The sequence below is a fragment of the Cinclus cinclus genome, chromosome 3 (genome assembly GCF_963662255.1).
Source record: "Cinclus cinclus chromosome 3, bCinCin1.1, whole genome shotgun sequence".
In the NCBI taxonomy this organism is placed as follows: Eukaryota; Metazoa; Chordata; class Aves; order Passeriformes; family Cinclidae; genus Cinclus; species Cinclus cinclus.
The window spans coordinates 95,963,675-95,979,731 of NC_085048.1; the positions used below are offsets into that span (position 1 = coordinate 95,963,675).

Consider the following 16,057-nt stretch of genomic DNA (forward strand, 5'->3'; position numbering starts at 1 on the left):
CAGCCTCAGCCAGGGAGCAGGGTGGTGAAGGGCTGTCCAAGAGATGTGTTGCTGATGGGTCCATTTGCTCTCAGGGCTCCTAAACCTTTTCCTCTCCTTCCTCTATCCCTAGGGAGCTGCTGAAAGACCACCCCTTCTTTTATGTCCCAAGAGTAATAGATGAGCTGTGCAGCAAGCACGTGCTGACCACAGAGCTGGTGTCTGGCTTTCCCTTGGATCAAGCTGAAGGGCTGAGCCAGGAGATTCGAAATGAGGTAAACTGGGGATGTTGTGCTTCTGCCCTTGCTCAGAGCCCTGTGCTTGGCCTGCCTGTGACTGCCAGACTGGGGGAGGCCTTGTGGCACAGAAAACCTTGAGCAGGGCTGGAATCAGGGACTCTCTGGAGTCTCTACAAGACTTGTTTAGGGAAGGTAGCAGTGACACTAGAGTTTCACCAGGCTTGTTTGGGCCTTGCAAGCACCAGCATTCAGGAGAGAGGGGTTGGAGGGGTGAATGGCAAGGGCACCTAAAGGGGACATAGCCTCACTGTATCATGCCATTTCTGATGACCTTAAGTTTGGGTGGGACTGTCAGCAAGGGAAAAGGGGTCTTATGCAGTTGCTCTCCTGGGCAGGATTGCATAATCGTCCCAGTGCAAGAAGTTGGGTGTTATTCCTGCAGGACTGACCTGTGCTGCATAGGGCTGCTGGAAGAGTACCTGTCAGTAAAACAAGAGCAGGGATGTGGGGATAGGTGGGTGTTGGTGCTGAATATAGCCAGGGATTGGAGTGCTGCAGTAGGACAAGCAGCTGTTCTAGTAGCAGAAATAACTGTCCTGGTATTTGGATGTCTGTGTGTGTGTTTCTTGGTGTGAGCTGTCAGCTGTTAGCAGGTCACTGGGGAAGAGGGCAGAGTCTATTCCTCTAGATAAACAGATCTCAGTGTCACATTAGATTTGAAGCTGTACCAGAACTGGCTGCCTATTCTTAGGGACTGTCCCCAGCAATAAGCTGCTCTATCACCAGGACTCGTTTTAAAAGGCTGTGAGCTGGGGTGTAGCTGCAGGAGCAGCCCTTCTTTTCTATAAGCAACTGGCCTGGCTGACCCTCTGCCTTCTGATGAAAATGGCAGTGTCCTGTAGCAGGGTCGGGCTTGCATTTGGTGCGCTCTTCCTTCCACCTTGGATATGATGTTTCACTCAGCTTTGCAGAAGCTGGAGAGGGGTGGAGGAGTGAGGCTGGCAGTTCTGCTGAGCAGGCTCCATCTTAGCAATTCTCAGAAAAAAGCTCTGCTGGAGTATGTAATTCAGCAGGGGGGTCCTCAGGGACTGCTACTCTTGCTTCTCTGTGCCTGTCAGTCCTGAGGTGTGGTGGCTCTGCTGCTCCTCCCTCAAGCTGGATCAGTGCTGAGCCCACAGAAGGAATGCATGGTGGGTCTGTGTAGCAGTGGTGCACCCATTTCCAGTCAGTGCTGGAAAGTTAAAAGGCAACACCAGAATGCAGTTGGATGAGCACTGGAGCATCTGTGCCATCTGCTAAGGATGTCCTGTGGCAGGTATGGGCTGGGAGTTGCTGAGAGGTACTCCTTCAGCTCTGCAGCATAGAGCAGATGGTTCCTGCTGGTCTGGTGGTGTGTTCCTGTTTGCTGATGCCTGTTCTAAGTTACAGGTGTGAGTAGGGGTTGCTGCACTCCTGATTTGTTTGTTGTCTCCTTGTTTTTCAAGATCTGTCACAACATCCTGGTGCTGTGCCTGCGGGAGCTGTTTGAGTTCCGGTACATGCAGACTGACCCCAACTGGTCTAACTTCTTCTATGACCCACAGCTGCACAAGGTAAGCCTGAGCAGCCACTGTTCTGCCTGTACAAACATTGGTTCTCACCAGCTTTTGATTATTCCCCACTCTCAGGGTTTAATTAGCCCTTACTGAGATTGTCTCAGATTCCTGTCCTTGAGGCATAGGCAGATAGCACAGGGAAGCCTCCCTTTGCCACTTGCCCTCACTGGGGCTGGGTAGGAAAGAAGGGCTGCTGTAACCCTGGCCCTTGATCAGTCACAGCTACTTCCTTAGCCTCAGGATCTGTTTTGAAGGTGGTCAGTGGGAAGCTGCAGCTGGCAGTGCTCTACCAGGACACACCTGAGCCCAGGACTCTTCAGTTAAATGTTCTTGTGCTATGCTGAGGATGAGAGTAGCAATTCCTGCTCATTGGTTTGGCTGCTTGTTTGTGCTCTGTAGGGCAGATGGAATTGTGTTTATTCCTGAGATCTGTACTGCAAAGTGCTGGGAAAAGGTTCAGTGCTGCTTTATCCTTGCATAGGAAGCCTGAGTCGAGCTGTCAGCAGAGCAGGTGTGGCAGTGTGGGCACTGGGCATTGGCCATTCCTCCTCAGCCCTGTACTGGTGCAGCTGCAGACTGGGAACAAAGGAGTCTGGGGCTGTTGGGGTGCAGAGGAGAGCTGGGAAAGCCAGCTGAGCTTTCTGAAGAAATCAGGAGCACTCTTAAGATCAGGTTCTACCAGAATGGTTGACTCTCCAATACAAACAGCTTTGTCCATTTCCAGGTGGCCCTGCTGGACTTTGGAGCAACAAGAGGGTTTGATGAGAAGTTCACAGATGTCTACATAGAGGTAAGGACTGTCCTAGAGAGCTGCACTTGATTTTGCAAATACTCTTATCTCTTAGCTGTTATCACTTTCTACTTGAATACACTTTAGGTGTGGAGGGAAACAGGGCTGGAAGCAAGGGAGTGATCTCTGTTCCTGTTTCATCCCTTGCCATGGGTGTCTGCATGTGTACTGCAAGCTGCTGGCTCTCTCAGTAGGGATGTTCACAAAGGTGAACTGCAGAGATGCTTGCTGGGGGGCTTGGCCAACAAGGTGTATCAGAGCACTCCCAGTTCTGTGATTTTTATATGAGGATATGCAGGAATTTCTTGTTCCCCACCTCTTCCTGAGATTTCTAGCTTTTCCACAGATAGAGAAATTGATGTGAAGTCAAATGTGCTTCATTTGTGATTACCATGTTTTGCACATAGTAACTGAGCTGCCATGGCCAGCAGCTGCCACCTAAAGCTGCTCTCAGTCAGCTCTACTACTTCTCTGGGGGAGGGGCTGACTATTTGTGAAGCTTTTTTTGCTGTCCTTTACATTCTCTGGGCCATGTGTAGCCCTGTTGGTAAGAGCTGGATCTTTTAGCCAGTAGCTCTTAACCTGCTCAGCATGCAGGTCCCTGAAGAGAGGGCAGAGGCAAGGGAGTGAGCAGGTGGGTGGTGTTAAACGTGAGCTCCTGTGGCTTGTGCAGTAGTCCTGTGCTCAGAACATTATTCAGTCATCTCCTGGCTCTCCTGAAAGTATTCCTCCTATTCAGGTAATCAAGGCAGCTGCTGACATGGACAGAGAGAGAGTACTGAAGAAGTCCATTGAAATGAAATTCCTCACTGGCTATGAAATCAAGGTATGGAGCAGAAGGGTCTGATTTTGGTGTTGGCCACAGATAAGGTGGTTGTGGGTCTGTGAACTTCCCCAATTTTCTGATGTGGTAAAAGTGTCAGTCCAAAAGCCCTTTTGATAAGCTTGAAGGAAGAGGGTAAAAAAGGTTTTGGCTTTTGTTCTCACTTTCTTTTGGTAGCAGGAAAAGTAATGAGAATGCAGCTAGCCCCCAAACCATTGTCCTTCCTTCTCACCCCCTGCAAAGACCCTGCAGGTGATAACAATTCCTGAAATTTCATGACTGGGTAGATAGTCTTCTGGAAGGTTTAGTTGCTCAAAACTATATGAACTAAATGTTCCTCCGTCTTGCTGGAGGTTCCCTTTGTCATAGATAAGGCTGTTTCTCCTGAGCTGCTGCTGTTAGCATTTCTTTACCTCCCTGGTAGTTGTCATGGCTCGAGATGTTACTTATCCCTCTTTCCTTTTGGGCAGGAAATGGAAGATGCCCACTTAAATGCTGTCCTCATCCTGGGAGAGGCTTTTGCATCTGAAGAGCCCTTTGATTTTGGCAACCAAAGCACCACTGAAAAGATCCATGGTTTAATCCCAATCATGCTGAAGCATCGGCTAGTTCCCCCGCCGGAGGAGACCTATTCTCTTCATCGGAAAATGGGTGGCTCTTTCCTGATCTGCACCAAACTGAAGGCCAAAATCCCCTGCAAAAACATGTTCCAAGAAGCATATAGCAAATACTGGAGCAGTAGGGGCAAGAAGCCATAGGAGTAGTAAGAATGAACTTGTTCTGGGGGCCCGGTTTTTTGCAGAGAGCATTCTAAGCCTCCCTTGCATTGCTCCCCAGCTTTCCATCCTCTTGAGACACAGCAGCCCAGTGCCCTGGAAGCCAGGGGTGCATTCTACGAGGACAAAGCTGCTCTTTCCAGATGTGTCTGTCCTACCTGGACTGCCAGCACAGCCCACAGCTTGCAGGAAACTCTTCAGTGCTTCTGTGCTGCTTCAGGGCACCAGCTGACTACTTTGAATGCATTTGTAACATTGTGACGGTGGCTGCATATTGAGAGAGTTTTATAACAAGCAGGGGAAGAAGGACAAGAGCAGAATTTAATATTGAAACCTATTTGTAATTCTCCACAAATTGTTTTTAAAAAACTTCCCTCTTTCAAGGTGAGGTGGAATTCAAGTAGTTTTCATACTGTGAATTTATAGAAGGAAATACCAAGGTGTTCCCTACCACAGACACATCCTGCACCTACCCCACGTTTTTGTAAGTCAAGTGGTGGCAGTCTGAGAACCCTCCTGTATTCTAATGACATTGATTTAATCCAAGAGGTGTATGTGTAAGTAGAAGTTTTATGCTTTCTGCCTCTTTTTGGCTTGCAAGCTAAACATAGGAAATATTTTAAAAGTCTGAGAATTGAGTGCCAGTCTCTTTTAAACACACACACACAGACACTGTCACAGCCCATCTCAGTTTGGGGAATCAAACATGTAATCAGCAGAGCTATATCTGAGCACAAATAGTGGGATTCTGCACTGTCTGGTACGTATCAGCTTTCCTGAGGGCAAGTTAGATAAGCTACAACTCTGACATCCACTGCTTGCTGGACTCCTGCCTAAGACCCTCCTTTGTGTGTGTCCCTGTAAGGCAGAACTTGCAGCAAGGCAGACAAATGTCCTGCCTCTGGTGAGCAGGTCCAGCTGAAAGGTCACACAGTTCAAACCAGACGCACAGTTTTAAAGTCTCGGAGTCAAGTTAGGAAATTGACTTTTGTAGGTTTTTTTACAAAGCCTGTACCTGTATGACTTCCTGATGTCAATAAACAAGTGCTTGTGCAGTGGGCCTGCTGCCTGTAGCTGTGTTATCTTCCGGTGTGGGAATGGACACTCAAGTGTTTATCTGGGGGATAAACAGCAGCTGAGCAGAAGCAGCAGCTCCCAGGTCTCCTCTTACTGCAGGTGTTTGCTCCAGGAATTGCTACTGCACTTACCTGACCATCCACCTGTGGCCTGTTCATGCCATGAAATCCCTGGTACTTTACTTGCTTTTTAATCTTCCTTTGTTCTAGTCACTCTGCTAGCAGTGAAGGAGAGGCTGTTGGAGTTGAGGCTTACCTGGTGCTCATGAGGCAGGTGTCTTTCCCTGGCAAGTGCCAGGTATTTATTTACCAGCAGTCTCAGCTGGTCCTACTCAGTTAAGAGAGCTCAGGAATACCGAGGTTGTCCAACCTTACACTCCAGCATGTGTGAAATCCTGACGGCTGACACTTCAGAGGGAAAGAACAGGTAAGTGAGTAAGTGGTCTTGCTCAGGAGGGCCCTCTGAGAAACAGGAAGACAGGTTATGGTATTATCTTTATTCCAAAGTCATAAGCATAAGCCACTTCATTTAAGACTTTGTTGAACAAGATGCAGTGCAGTTTAATTCAAAATATGAGTCAGATTATTCGTAACCTCTTGAGAAGAGTTAACTGCTGTTCAGTGAAGTAATAGTTTTGCACCAAGCTGTTTATCAGTGTACAAAGTTACAGTAACTTTCCTTGTTTGGAGTTCTGATAGACATTGTTTAGTTTTTCTCCTTTGGATCTAGACCTTGCAGCTGTAAAAACAGTGGAGTTGTTTGAGCTGTTAAATGCTTATGTTTAAGTTTGAAAAGCAAAGTATAAAAAGCTGACAAGGGAATTAGATTAGGTGAGTTTCAGAGCTGATTTTCTGAAACTAAAGATTCAAGGCCAGCAAGTTCAGAGAACTTTCAAAGGTGGCAGAGTAAGCTAGAGCATTACAGTTCACTTTTCCAAGTAAGTGCTTGTTCATGTGAGCCCAGATCTTGTGTATACCATGCTGGGATAAGAGTGTTCAACTCCTGGCAAACATTCCCCTTCCCAAGAGTGTTTGGGAATGACATCCAGCTGAACAGCAGAGTTGTTTTAGCATTTGCAAGAGGGTAGCAACTTGTAGAAGCTGAGATGTTGCTTTATTAGGAGAACTAATTGGCGCTCTCAGTCCCTAATTCTCCTGGCCTTGTGTATGCTCTGAAAACGTTATTAGTGGCTGTAGCTTTGGCCAGAGATTTGTGACAGGAGGAACTGCATGTCAGAGGAACAGCTGTGTAGAAAATGTGAGCTAGAAACTGGCTTCCAAGTCAGAGAAGTGACACTGTAGAGCGGGCAGGAACACTTGATCAGTGCCAGCCACTGCATTTGCTTGAACTGTGCTTGCAGGCTTGAGGATGTGACTGTTACTATGCTGCAGGAAGCTTCTATGGTCTAGAAAAATCTCTTGTAAAAACATTTCTTCTTTGCACAGGGCAGGGCAAGCTGGATAGTAAAGCTGCCTCTCTCATGACAGTGATTTTCCATTCTTAAAGGATCAAGAAGAGTCAGGCTACCTCTGGTAGCAGTGATTTTCCTACCTTCTTTCTTTAGGCAACCTGGCTGCTGCATCAAAACAGGAAATGAATGCTGAGGAGCTGAACAGGAGGTAAACATGCAGTTCAATTTCTGCTTTTCTAATGCTCAAATCCCTGACACTACAACACCTATTTCCCAAGACCTTCACAGCTGTGATGTGCAACTGGACCCCTGGGAAATCAGAAATAACTTACTGATTGAAAAGTCAGAGCACAGAAACCAGGGTATGTCCCAGAGCTACAGGAGCTGCCTCAAGAGGATGAGCCATGGGCTTAAATCCACATGAACTGGAGTGAAGGGCTGAGAGAGTAAACATTTTGACTGAAGGAGAGGGACAGGAATAAGGCAGCCTAAAGCCTGGGAAAAAGTGAGGATCATGGTGCCTGTTCCTGGAAGGGACTGTTGGCAGGCTTTGGTAATGGAAGAATGCCCAGGCTGGCAGTTTGGGATCAGTAACAGCCCAGTCCTGTATTCCTGCTGCAGGGTGTGATTGAAGCAGGTACCGAAGCCAGGATTTACCCCAGAAGCACTAAGGCTGGAAAAGACATCTAAGATCATCAAAACCAACCCTGTTCACCATTTAACTATGTCCTTAAGTGCCATATCCCTACATCCTTTGAACACTTCCAAGGATGGTGACTCTACTTCCCTGGGCAGCCTCTTCCCACATTTCATATGCCTTCCTGTGAAGAAATTTTTCGTAATATCTAAACTTCCCCAGGCCCAAAGAGGCCATTTCCAACATTACACCAACAGGGGAGTGAATGAAGAGGAAGATGTACCAAGACTCTGGTACAGGGAAAATTCCAGGCTTACATGTGAGGAAGGGGTGGATGACAGGAAAGGGTCAGGGCACATGCAAAACTTCAGAGGTATTCTGAGATGTACTTAAAAGTGCATCAAGGTCAATGTGATGTTGGTAACTCAAGACTAACTAACAATCCAGCCTCTAATACTAGGACAGCTGAAACAGTTGATGTGCAACTACAAATGAAGCAGGAACACCAAAAACACAGACTACAACTACCTCTTGCTTAGGTCATCACTGCACAGCTGACCTAAGAAAAAGGTCAGGAAAACTGTTAGTTCAATATAGCAAAGTATCCAGTAGCTTTGTATTTTCAAAAGGATGTGGTTATTTTTTCTGAAAGCTATTAAAGGGAATTTGATTCTCTCAGATACTCCTTTTCTTCGCCCTGTGCACTGGTGCAGATGTGTTAGAACCAGCATGTTGTATCTTCAAGAGCACCATCATTCCCCTTTCCCTTTCCTCCTCAAAGCTTAATGTGGAGAGGTGGGAAAAAAAGACAGAACATCTGCATTTCTAACAGTTCCCTGTTTTATTGCAGTACATCAAAGTAGGTTAATATTAAGTGTGTTACCAACATAAAATATTGGTGGTAAGTCATTTTTACATTGTTGACTGTTCCACCTTAAATATTTCTGTGCAAAAGAATCTACATCATTGTTCTGTAGCAGAGAATCTCTTACAATGTCCCCTACAACACTGAGGGCATTAAACAAAAGAGTGAGAAGAGGCAAAAAGCAGAATCTTTCCCCCACACGCACACTTGTCAGCTTTTATACTCTAAAACAAAAAAGTGATTACATCTATGCCATGCAAAACTGTACAATAATATTACAAGGAAAAACCTAAAAAACATTTTAAAAATAAATGATATGAAACTGTCATACATAAAAAGGCAGGTATAGCAACACTGGTTTGTTTTTGGATTTCTTCCCTGTAGATGACTGTCGTAAATGGAAAATGAAAACAGGTTGTAGTGAGCTGCAGCTGGAATGGGAAGAGCTGGAATTCAGACTGGAAAGCCTGCAGCAGAGTGGCTTCTGGGGCTGTTTATCAAATAAACTGTGAACACAAAGTGCACAGAAGGGTGCACTTTATGTTAGTGCAGAAAAGTTGTCCCATTTCCTTCATGGAACAGACTCATATTAACAAAAGAACCCACAGCAGGAGTTGCTGTGTGCCACTTTGATTCTCAGACTAAGGCTCAGGAGCTGCGGGTACTTGCACTGCAGTAAGTTTTACCCTTAATGCATTCATTTAAAATTAAACAGCATTCATAAAATGGAAAAGAAACCTTTTTTTCCACCCAAGAGCATGTTTGTCCTGTCATTCAGGGTCTGGCCATGCAATACAACACAGGGCCAGAATCTGTTTCTGTGTTAATAATCCAACTGTTCTATTTGAAAATTCTGACACACTGTGAACCAGCTAGGTGCAGATACACTACATTTCTATAAATAAGCTATGCTTTTTGAACCCTTTTGGTATGGCAAGACCCTTAACTTCCCTCTGCCATATACCTGAGAATAACACACCTGTGTTGTATCTTATCAGAATCAAATCAAAGAAAGAACATTCCTGACTCAGTCTTGAAACTCATTTAAATGGGCAAAATACACATTCATAACAAGCCACAGCAATTAATGGAGGAGAAAAGAAGCAACTACTTCACCCCAGTCTCAGGAATGTTTTTTTGAAACCACCAGCTGTCTTCTACAGGCCAAAGGCAAGAGATAAGAGAGTACTGTAACCCTACTTTTGGGTTTATGAAACGTGGGAGGAAGCCACATACCTGTGTGTGCACACGTGCAGGGGAAAACTATTTACCAAACCTAATCCATACTATATAACCTGAAATCCTTAGTAGCTGCCCAAATCTGTTCAGATCCTTGTTGCCATCAAAAGAGAGAAAAAAAAACAAGGGCAAAACCCCAACAACCCATCTGTTCAAGCACTGTCAAAAATGCAAACACACACCTTCAGTCTCAGCCAAAAGGAAGAAAACCAAGCTAGATACAGATCCTGCATACAGAGAACATGTGCCACAGTCAGGAATTCAGGGGGAGATTTTAAGCTCCCAGAACAAAATGCAGCCCTCAACCTGTGAAGTTGAAGCAGTGCTACAGTGCAAAGGAGCAAACATCAAACCTCAGGAGACAACTGCCTTGGAGATACCAGTCAAGTGTCTTACAGTTCAAATGACCAAGTTACTTTTCCTAGCCCAATGAGTCCTTAGAAGGCTCAGCTGCAGTATGCATACCAACAAAAAGAGATGAGTGTGGTTTCAAATTGAGTCTGTAACCAAATGGTCCCCAAATATATAAAACTATTAAGTCCTAGGACAATTTTTCTCTTTTCAAATAAGTGATGTGGTCATTTGCTTTTCAACTGAGAGAACAGTTGCTGTTTCTCTTCTGAACAAACATGTATAAAAATGCACAGGACCAAACTAGTGACTAAATAAATCCTAGAGAAGACTGCTGAGGCTAGGACATTGTGTAGTGTACAAACAGTGTAGGCCTGTGGAGCTCTCATCCTCTGAGCATAGTGTTGTAACACAGCTGACCTGTGCTCTGCCTGAAGATGCCAGGGGTTGGTATCAATAGATTGCAGGCACTGGAATGGAGTAAACACAGGGCTTTACTCAATTTAATTGCTGTGTGGTGGCTCTTTGGGTTCCATTTTCAGATAGAGCTTTAGCACAACTGTGGAAAAAAATGTCCATGGAAAACGATCCTGTGACCTTCTCTCAGGGGACTGCCATGCAGGCTGCTCTGTCTTTAATGACTACTGTTTAAATGCCTTCTCTCAACATCAAAATAAGATTATTATTTAAATACAACATACAGTAAATACAAAAGTAGTCTGCAAAGGCTTTGAAAAGTGTGTGGACATGCTTCACCAAAACAAGGGAATTGTGGGGAAAAAGCAGTGGCTATACTTGAAGCAATATGCAGCCTTTAAAAAGAAGCTGATGTGTAATTTCAGTAATGCCAATAACGCCCTGCCTGTCCCTCAGAAATACATGAACTTTTCTGGGAGGAATTACTTTCAGATGCTTTACTGTTTGCTAAAGCTTTTAATTTCCAATGCCAGGCTTGCAAAAGTAGTAGGTTTGAAGTGAAAACAAGCAAGACAACCAGCTTGCTACTCTGAAATACCCAAATAAGAGAGAGACTGGCTTTTGATATGATGAGTTTCTACAATAATTTCTTGAATTCCTGTCCCAAAAATAACACTGAATGAGCTTAAACTTGGATAAGTCTCTTGATTCAGAGTGAAAGAGTAATCTTACCTAGGAGACCCAGCATGATTAAATGGATTAGATGATCTGTGTCTTGTTCCCTATGTCACGTTTACATCATACCTGGAAATTACTGTACATGGTTTGAACTTACCTACAACTTCTATTAGGGAAGACAGAAACTGCAAAACTCCAAACACCTCTGTGTGGGTGAAACTCTACATAACTGCTGACTGCAAGAATACAGAATGGTTTAATGAGAGCCATAACAAGTTTCTGAAGCCCACAAACCCCAATATGCTAAATACAAAAAAGCCCTTATATGTTTGAGTATGGTCATAGTATGAAGTCAGCAACGATATTACTGGGAAGAGAGGCTCATCCCGAATGAAAAGCACAATCTGCCTTGCTAACTAAAGAGAAGAGACATCTTCCTCTTACCATACAGCTGTGTATCAGTTTTTCATTTATTCTTTCAACTGGGCGACCACTTCAGCTTTTTATTTATTTTTCCAACTTCAGCAAGCTTTGCCTTCCACTGCAATACTTCCTGCCCTCCAACCTGCCCTGCTTTCGGAACCAAACAGCAGGTGAGCACATAGAAACAACTGCAAATTGCACAAACCCACAGCACAGGCAGGGAGCAGAGGAAAGCCAACCTTGCCAGTGCAGCAGTTGTGGGTCACCAGGCATCTCTGACTACTTCAGTGTGAACAGTGTGAGGTCAGTCTTCAAGGTTCGTTGTTGCTACAGTGACAGCAAAGCCAGCCACGGCCAGCTTTGGGCTAAGGGCACTCGTTTGGCTGATGTGTATTAGCAAACAGTATTTGGTAATGACAGTAGGAGTTTGCTGCTTAGGGATGGTCAAGAAGATGTGGAAGACTGCTCCCTTCTGAGTCAAACCAGATCAAAGGCGGACCCAGGGAAACAGTTTTCCTGCTGAATCCAGCTGCACTGATGCCTGAATGCACCTCTCCTGTAGCTGCTGCAAGGCTCCAGCTCACGGGGTGCTATGCATGGAGCCAGGGCAGCCACCGGGCTGATCGGTGCCCGTGGCTGCTGGGACAGGGCCTTGCTGCCAATTGCTATCGTTTCTGAAAAGGATGGGGACTATAAGGAAAGTAGGAATTACAGCTTAAGTTCTGCTACGACCAGAAAGAGACAAGTGTTGTGAGAGCACTGCAGGGGCTATCCCGGCAGTGCAGCGAGCGCTGCACACACGGAATCTCTGTCCTGGGGGAGGTTTTAGCCAGGCCTCCAAGTCTGTAAATCACCGAGCATGAAAACAGGGACAACACAAATCTTAAATTAAAGGCTCTTTAAATAAGCATCCATCTTCTGCTGCATACACAATGCTTTTTTTCTTTGAATATATACATACGTATTTTAATCTAACATCTGCATATTTATTTAAACTCTGTACTGTAGTAAAATATGCATCATTTTAATCAATAAGGATTTGCTGGCGACAATCAGATTGACATTCAAACGTGGTGGCTGAAAGCTTTTATGTGCCTCTGACATACTGATCATTTCCCATGGAGGGGAAGGGGTCTCTGTGCTACTTTTGTACAGTACAATGAGCTATTGTATGAAAACAAGATCCCTCTGAATTTTCTCTTGCTGATACTGGTCAGGTCTACTTATGCTACCTTTTGGGGAGTGGAAGGGGAGTGGGATAAATACGTCTTTAAAAATGAAGCAGCTGTAACCACAAAAATGAAACCAATACTAATACAAATCTACAGCATCTGATATTTACCAACACCCTAGCTTTGCTCATTTGCTGCTGTCAGATCTGGGGAGGTGAGGCAATGCCAAATGGTGCTGAAGGCGACCAGCTTTTACCTTCCTCTGTGCCCACTCCCAGATCCTTTTCAGACAGGGAACGGGAAGGATTAGGAGGATGAAGGTGAGAACTGGAGCAAGTGAAGGGGACAGCCATGGGGACAGCAAGCTGATGTGATGCCAAATCTGAATGCTGAAGCAGTTCATGAGTCCCAACTCACGTGGTCAGAGCTCTCCAGGGAGAGGCTCTTGGTCTTGTGAGGAGAAACAGGGCTGGGAGGGCTGCTGAGGTTGGAGCTGTTCGATGCCGTCGAGTGTCTTGGAGAGTCAGAGTCCTGCAGCCCACAGACACACAAGAACACCAGTAAGTACCAGGATAGCAAGTCTGGGGGTGACTGAGAGTGTCTCAGCAACAGGGGCTGGATTCAAAGGCCTCTGCAGATTTCGCATGTGTCCAAAAGTACTGAGGGATCTTTTTTGCTCACAGTTTCCAAGGAGACATGACATTAAGTGGTCAGGTCACTCTGCTTTAAGCAGGCATAAGTGATACTGACATAAGGATACAGCACCAGAGAGATTCTGGAAGTCTGTGTGTTAACAAGGGCTGCTTGGCCAGCAGAGTGTGCAGCTTCAGGCTGCCTGTGAAGATGCAACAGCTCCTGCCTTTTCACAGATTATGATCAAGATGCTCTCGCACTAAAATGAGAAATCTTTGTGGCGTCATCACAGCTCCCTCTTCTATGTCAGCCCCAGGGCACCAATTCAAACATCCTATCAAATTACTTGGATCTTCCAGAGTACAGCAGAATGCAACTCTGAGCCTGAATTTGGGCTGACAGCTGCCTTCCAGCTTCCACTGGCAGGATACATTCAGTACCATGAAAAGCCTGTGTTACCTCTCAGTTTCACACTCCTTAGTAAGAAAATGGGAAAGTTGGGGAAGTTTTGAGGGTCAGCTTCAGATTGAACCCTCCCATGTAAAACATTCTTAGCTGGAGGGACTGAGGCAGAATTTCAGTCCTATAATAATGACAGTCTCGACTGCACAGAATAGAAATTACTAAATCCAGTTCCTGCTCTAAATTAAATTATAATTCCTAAATTACTTTGTTAACTTCTGAGTACAACATGTCTCCTGTGAATGGTTGCTAAGACACCTTACACATCTTTGCACTTGAAGGTCAAAAGGAGTATCAGCACTTCAAGCTGTGATATGTCATTATCAAGCTGTTACTTTACTGGCTCGGTATTTGGGGGAGCCTTGCTACCCACACATCTCCAGGTAAGGAATGCAGAGAGCTTTTTCTGCATCTTAAATACCGGGACCAGAGCTGACACTTCGACCAGTCTTTTGTAGCTTGAAATACAGGAAATCCACCTCTCCACTGTCAGCGACTCCCACCCACACTTGTAGCCAACCTCAAGACAGGATTGAATTGCCTCATCCTTATGGACACCCTTGAGATTTCCCCTCGTGCTGCTGTCACTCACCTCTCGCTCGTAGTCCCTTGTGGGTGCATCGCTGCCTTGGTCCAGGCCCCCAGAGGACAGGGACCCGTCTGAGGGCGATGCCATGGGCTGGCGCTTCGCTCCGTAGCTCCCTCCCGAGAATTCCCTCCGCAAAGCGCTGCCGTTCTGTGCAGACGATCCTGCAGCAGGGGAATTGAACTGTGTTACGCACCCCACTCAACACACTAGGAACTTGTTTAGCAGTTTCTCTGGCTTGTTCTGCTCTCCTGCAGGGTGTCCCAAGATCCCAAGCTCATGACTTGCAGGCTATGTGAGTCTTCATCTTGACTGCTGCAGTTCTTGTGGATTGTCCAGTCCCTCCCTTGGCATGCCAGTGTAAGAACACATTACTTCAGTCACTGTGTTCCCAACAAAGGTGCAGTTGTAGAAACAGCTGTGGTGGCTGCCTAATTCCAGTGGCCTCTTTCAATGAAATGCCACTCTTCCATTCCAGCAGCCAGTTCTCTACTGCTTTATTTTTGCATTAGGGGCAAGAGAGGCATCAAGAGCTACACACAGCTCGGCAACAAAATTAATAACCATGGAGCTTGTGAACAACTTGCCACTAACTTAAAACACTTGAGCAGGAGCAGAGCAGCCCCAGGGTTAAGAATCTTATTTAAATTCTAAAATCAATTAAAAAGAATTGACAAATTACAAATGTGGGACTCTCAAAAGCACTCCCTGCTTATTCACATGCTCTTTTGAAAGCAACATAAAATACTCTGCTGGCCCTCAGCAGCAACGCAGTCAGCCATCACTTTGGAAAATCCTTATCCAGCATGGACAGAGGCAACTGCAGGCAGCTCTTTCTGTGAAACACTTGTGCCCAGCCCCCAAAGCAACAGAGCTCTGTTTGCTTACGTGCTGCTAACCCGCTGCTGGCGCTCATGGACCGCCCTGGCTCCGTGCGAGATTTCGTGATCGACGGGATGCTGACGGAGCCGCTGAACACCGTCCGGCTCTCCTGGGGCCGAAGGTTCTGAAATGCACACACACACACACACACCACATGTTCACTTAGCCACCGCTGGCTTGACCTTGCAATTCTGTGCTGTAAGGCCCCAAAACACCTTAAACCCCCGACCTTACCAGAGCTGAGTATCTGGGCAGCAAGTCAGCAAAAATTGCAAAATAATATTCTGCAGTTTAGGCCAGAGACTGGCAGCACACGCAACGCGGCAGTGAAGGGCTGAATTACATGGACATATGCAGGCAACTGAAAGAATACATGGAATAATTCCAGAATTTCCCTGAAAGAATGGTTTGCAAGCCTAATTAAGCTATTGTAGCTTATATTTTACAAGTTACACTGCATAACACCACCTTTCTGAACACAAGCTTCTAAAGATCTCATTACAATTTCTCCTTGATGCCATCATTTGTGCCATAATTGTATAAATTGAAACAACATCCAGGTTAAACCTGCTTTGCAGAGTTATGAGTAGATAGCGGATCAATCTGTATAGCAATTACTTATGAAATTCCAAAAGTGTTAACAGCATCCCTCCAAACCTACACTAGACGAGCCAACGTGAGAAACAGCCTCCTCTTTCCAGCCTGCACAAAGGGAAGGACCAGAGCACATGCCATTGTGGTTCTACGTATTTTGATTACCACTCCTGTTTTGAATCCTGAGAGTTCCAGTGTGATTTTTCTAAATTAATCAGTTACTGGACTGAAGTGGTCCTTTACTGAAGAGATAAACCACAATTTCCCTACTTGGATATGGCAGTTCCTTAAACATAAATTACCTTTAAAAGAAGGTGAAAGAGTACTTTGAAATGAGTTCTGGAAGATTTTATTTATGCTTCTGTTAACCTACAACTGTCCTCAAGGGAGAAGACTTCTCAGATTATTTAGCCCCTCTCTCTGTGTAT

At 45.4% G+C, this 16,057-nt stretch overlaps 2 protein-coding genes across 5 annotated transcripts in view; one reads left to right on the forward strand and one right to left on the reverse strand.

Moving 5' to 3' along the window:
- COQ8A (coenzyme Q8A) overlaps window positions 1-4,184 on the forward strand; it is a 30,535-nt gene extending 26,351 nt beyond the window's left edge. The window contains exons 10-14 of the mRNA XM_062489339.1: window positions 113-254; window positions 1,703-1,810; window positions 2,538-2,603; window positions 3,343-3,429; window positions 3,897-4,184. Of these exons, the coding sequence (XP_062345323.1) occupies window positions 113-254; window positions 1,703-1,810; window positions 2,538-2,603; window positions 3,343-3,429; window positions 3,897-4,184 (691 nt within the window). The remainder of the gene's footprint in view (window positions 1-112; window positions 255-1,702; window positions 1,811-2,537; window positions 2,604-3,342; window positions 3,430-3,896) is intronic.
- An 8,687-nt stretch (window positions 4,185-12,871) lies between these two features.
- Window positions 12,872-16,057, reverse strand: part of CDC42BPA (CDC42 binding protein kinase alpha) — a 175,516-nt gene continuing 172,330 nt past the window's right edge. For all 4 annotated transcript variants that reach the window (XM_062489343.1, XM_062489341.1, XM_062489344.1 and 1 more), the window contains 3 exons: window positions 15,042-15,159; window positions 14,160-14,317; window positions 12,872-13,003 (listed from right to left, as the gene is read on the reverse strand). In XM_062489343.1, coding sequence (XP_062345327.1) covers window positions 12,872-13,003; window positions 14,160-14,317; window positions 15,042-15,159 — 408 coding nt within the window. The remainder of the gene's footprint in view (window positions 13,004-14,159; window positions 14,318-15,041; window positions 15,160-16,057) is intronic.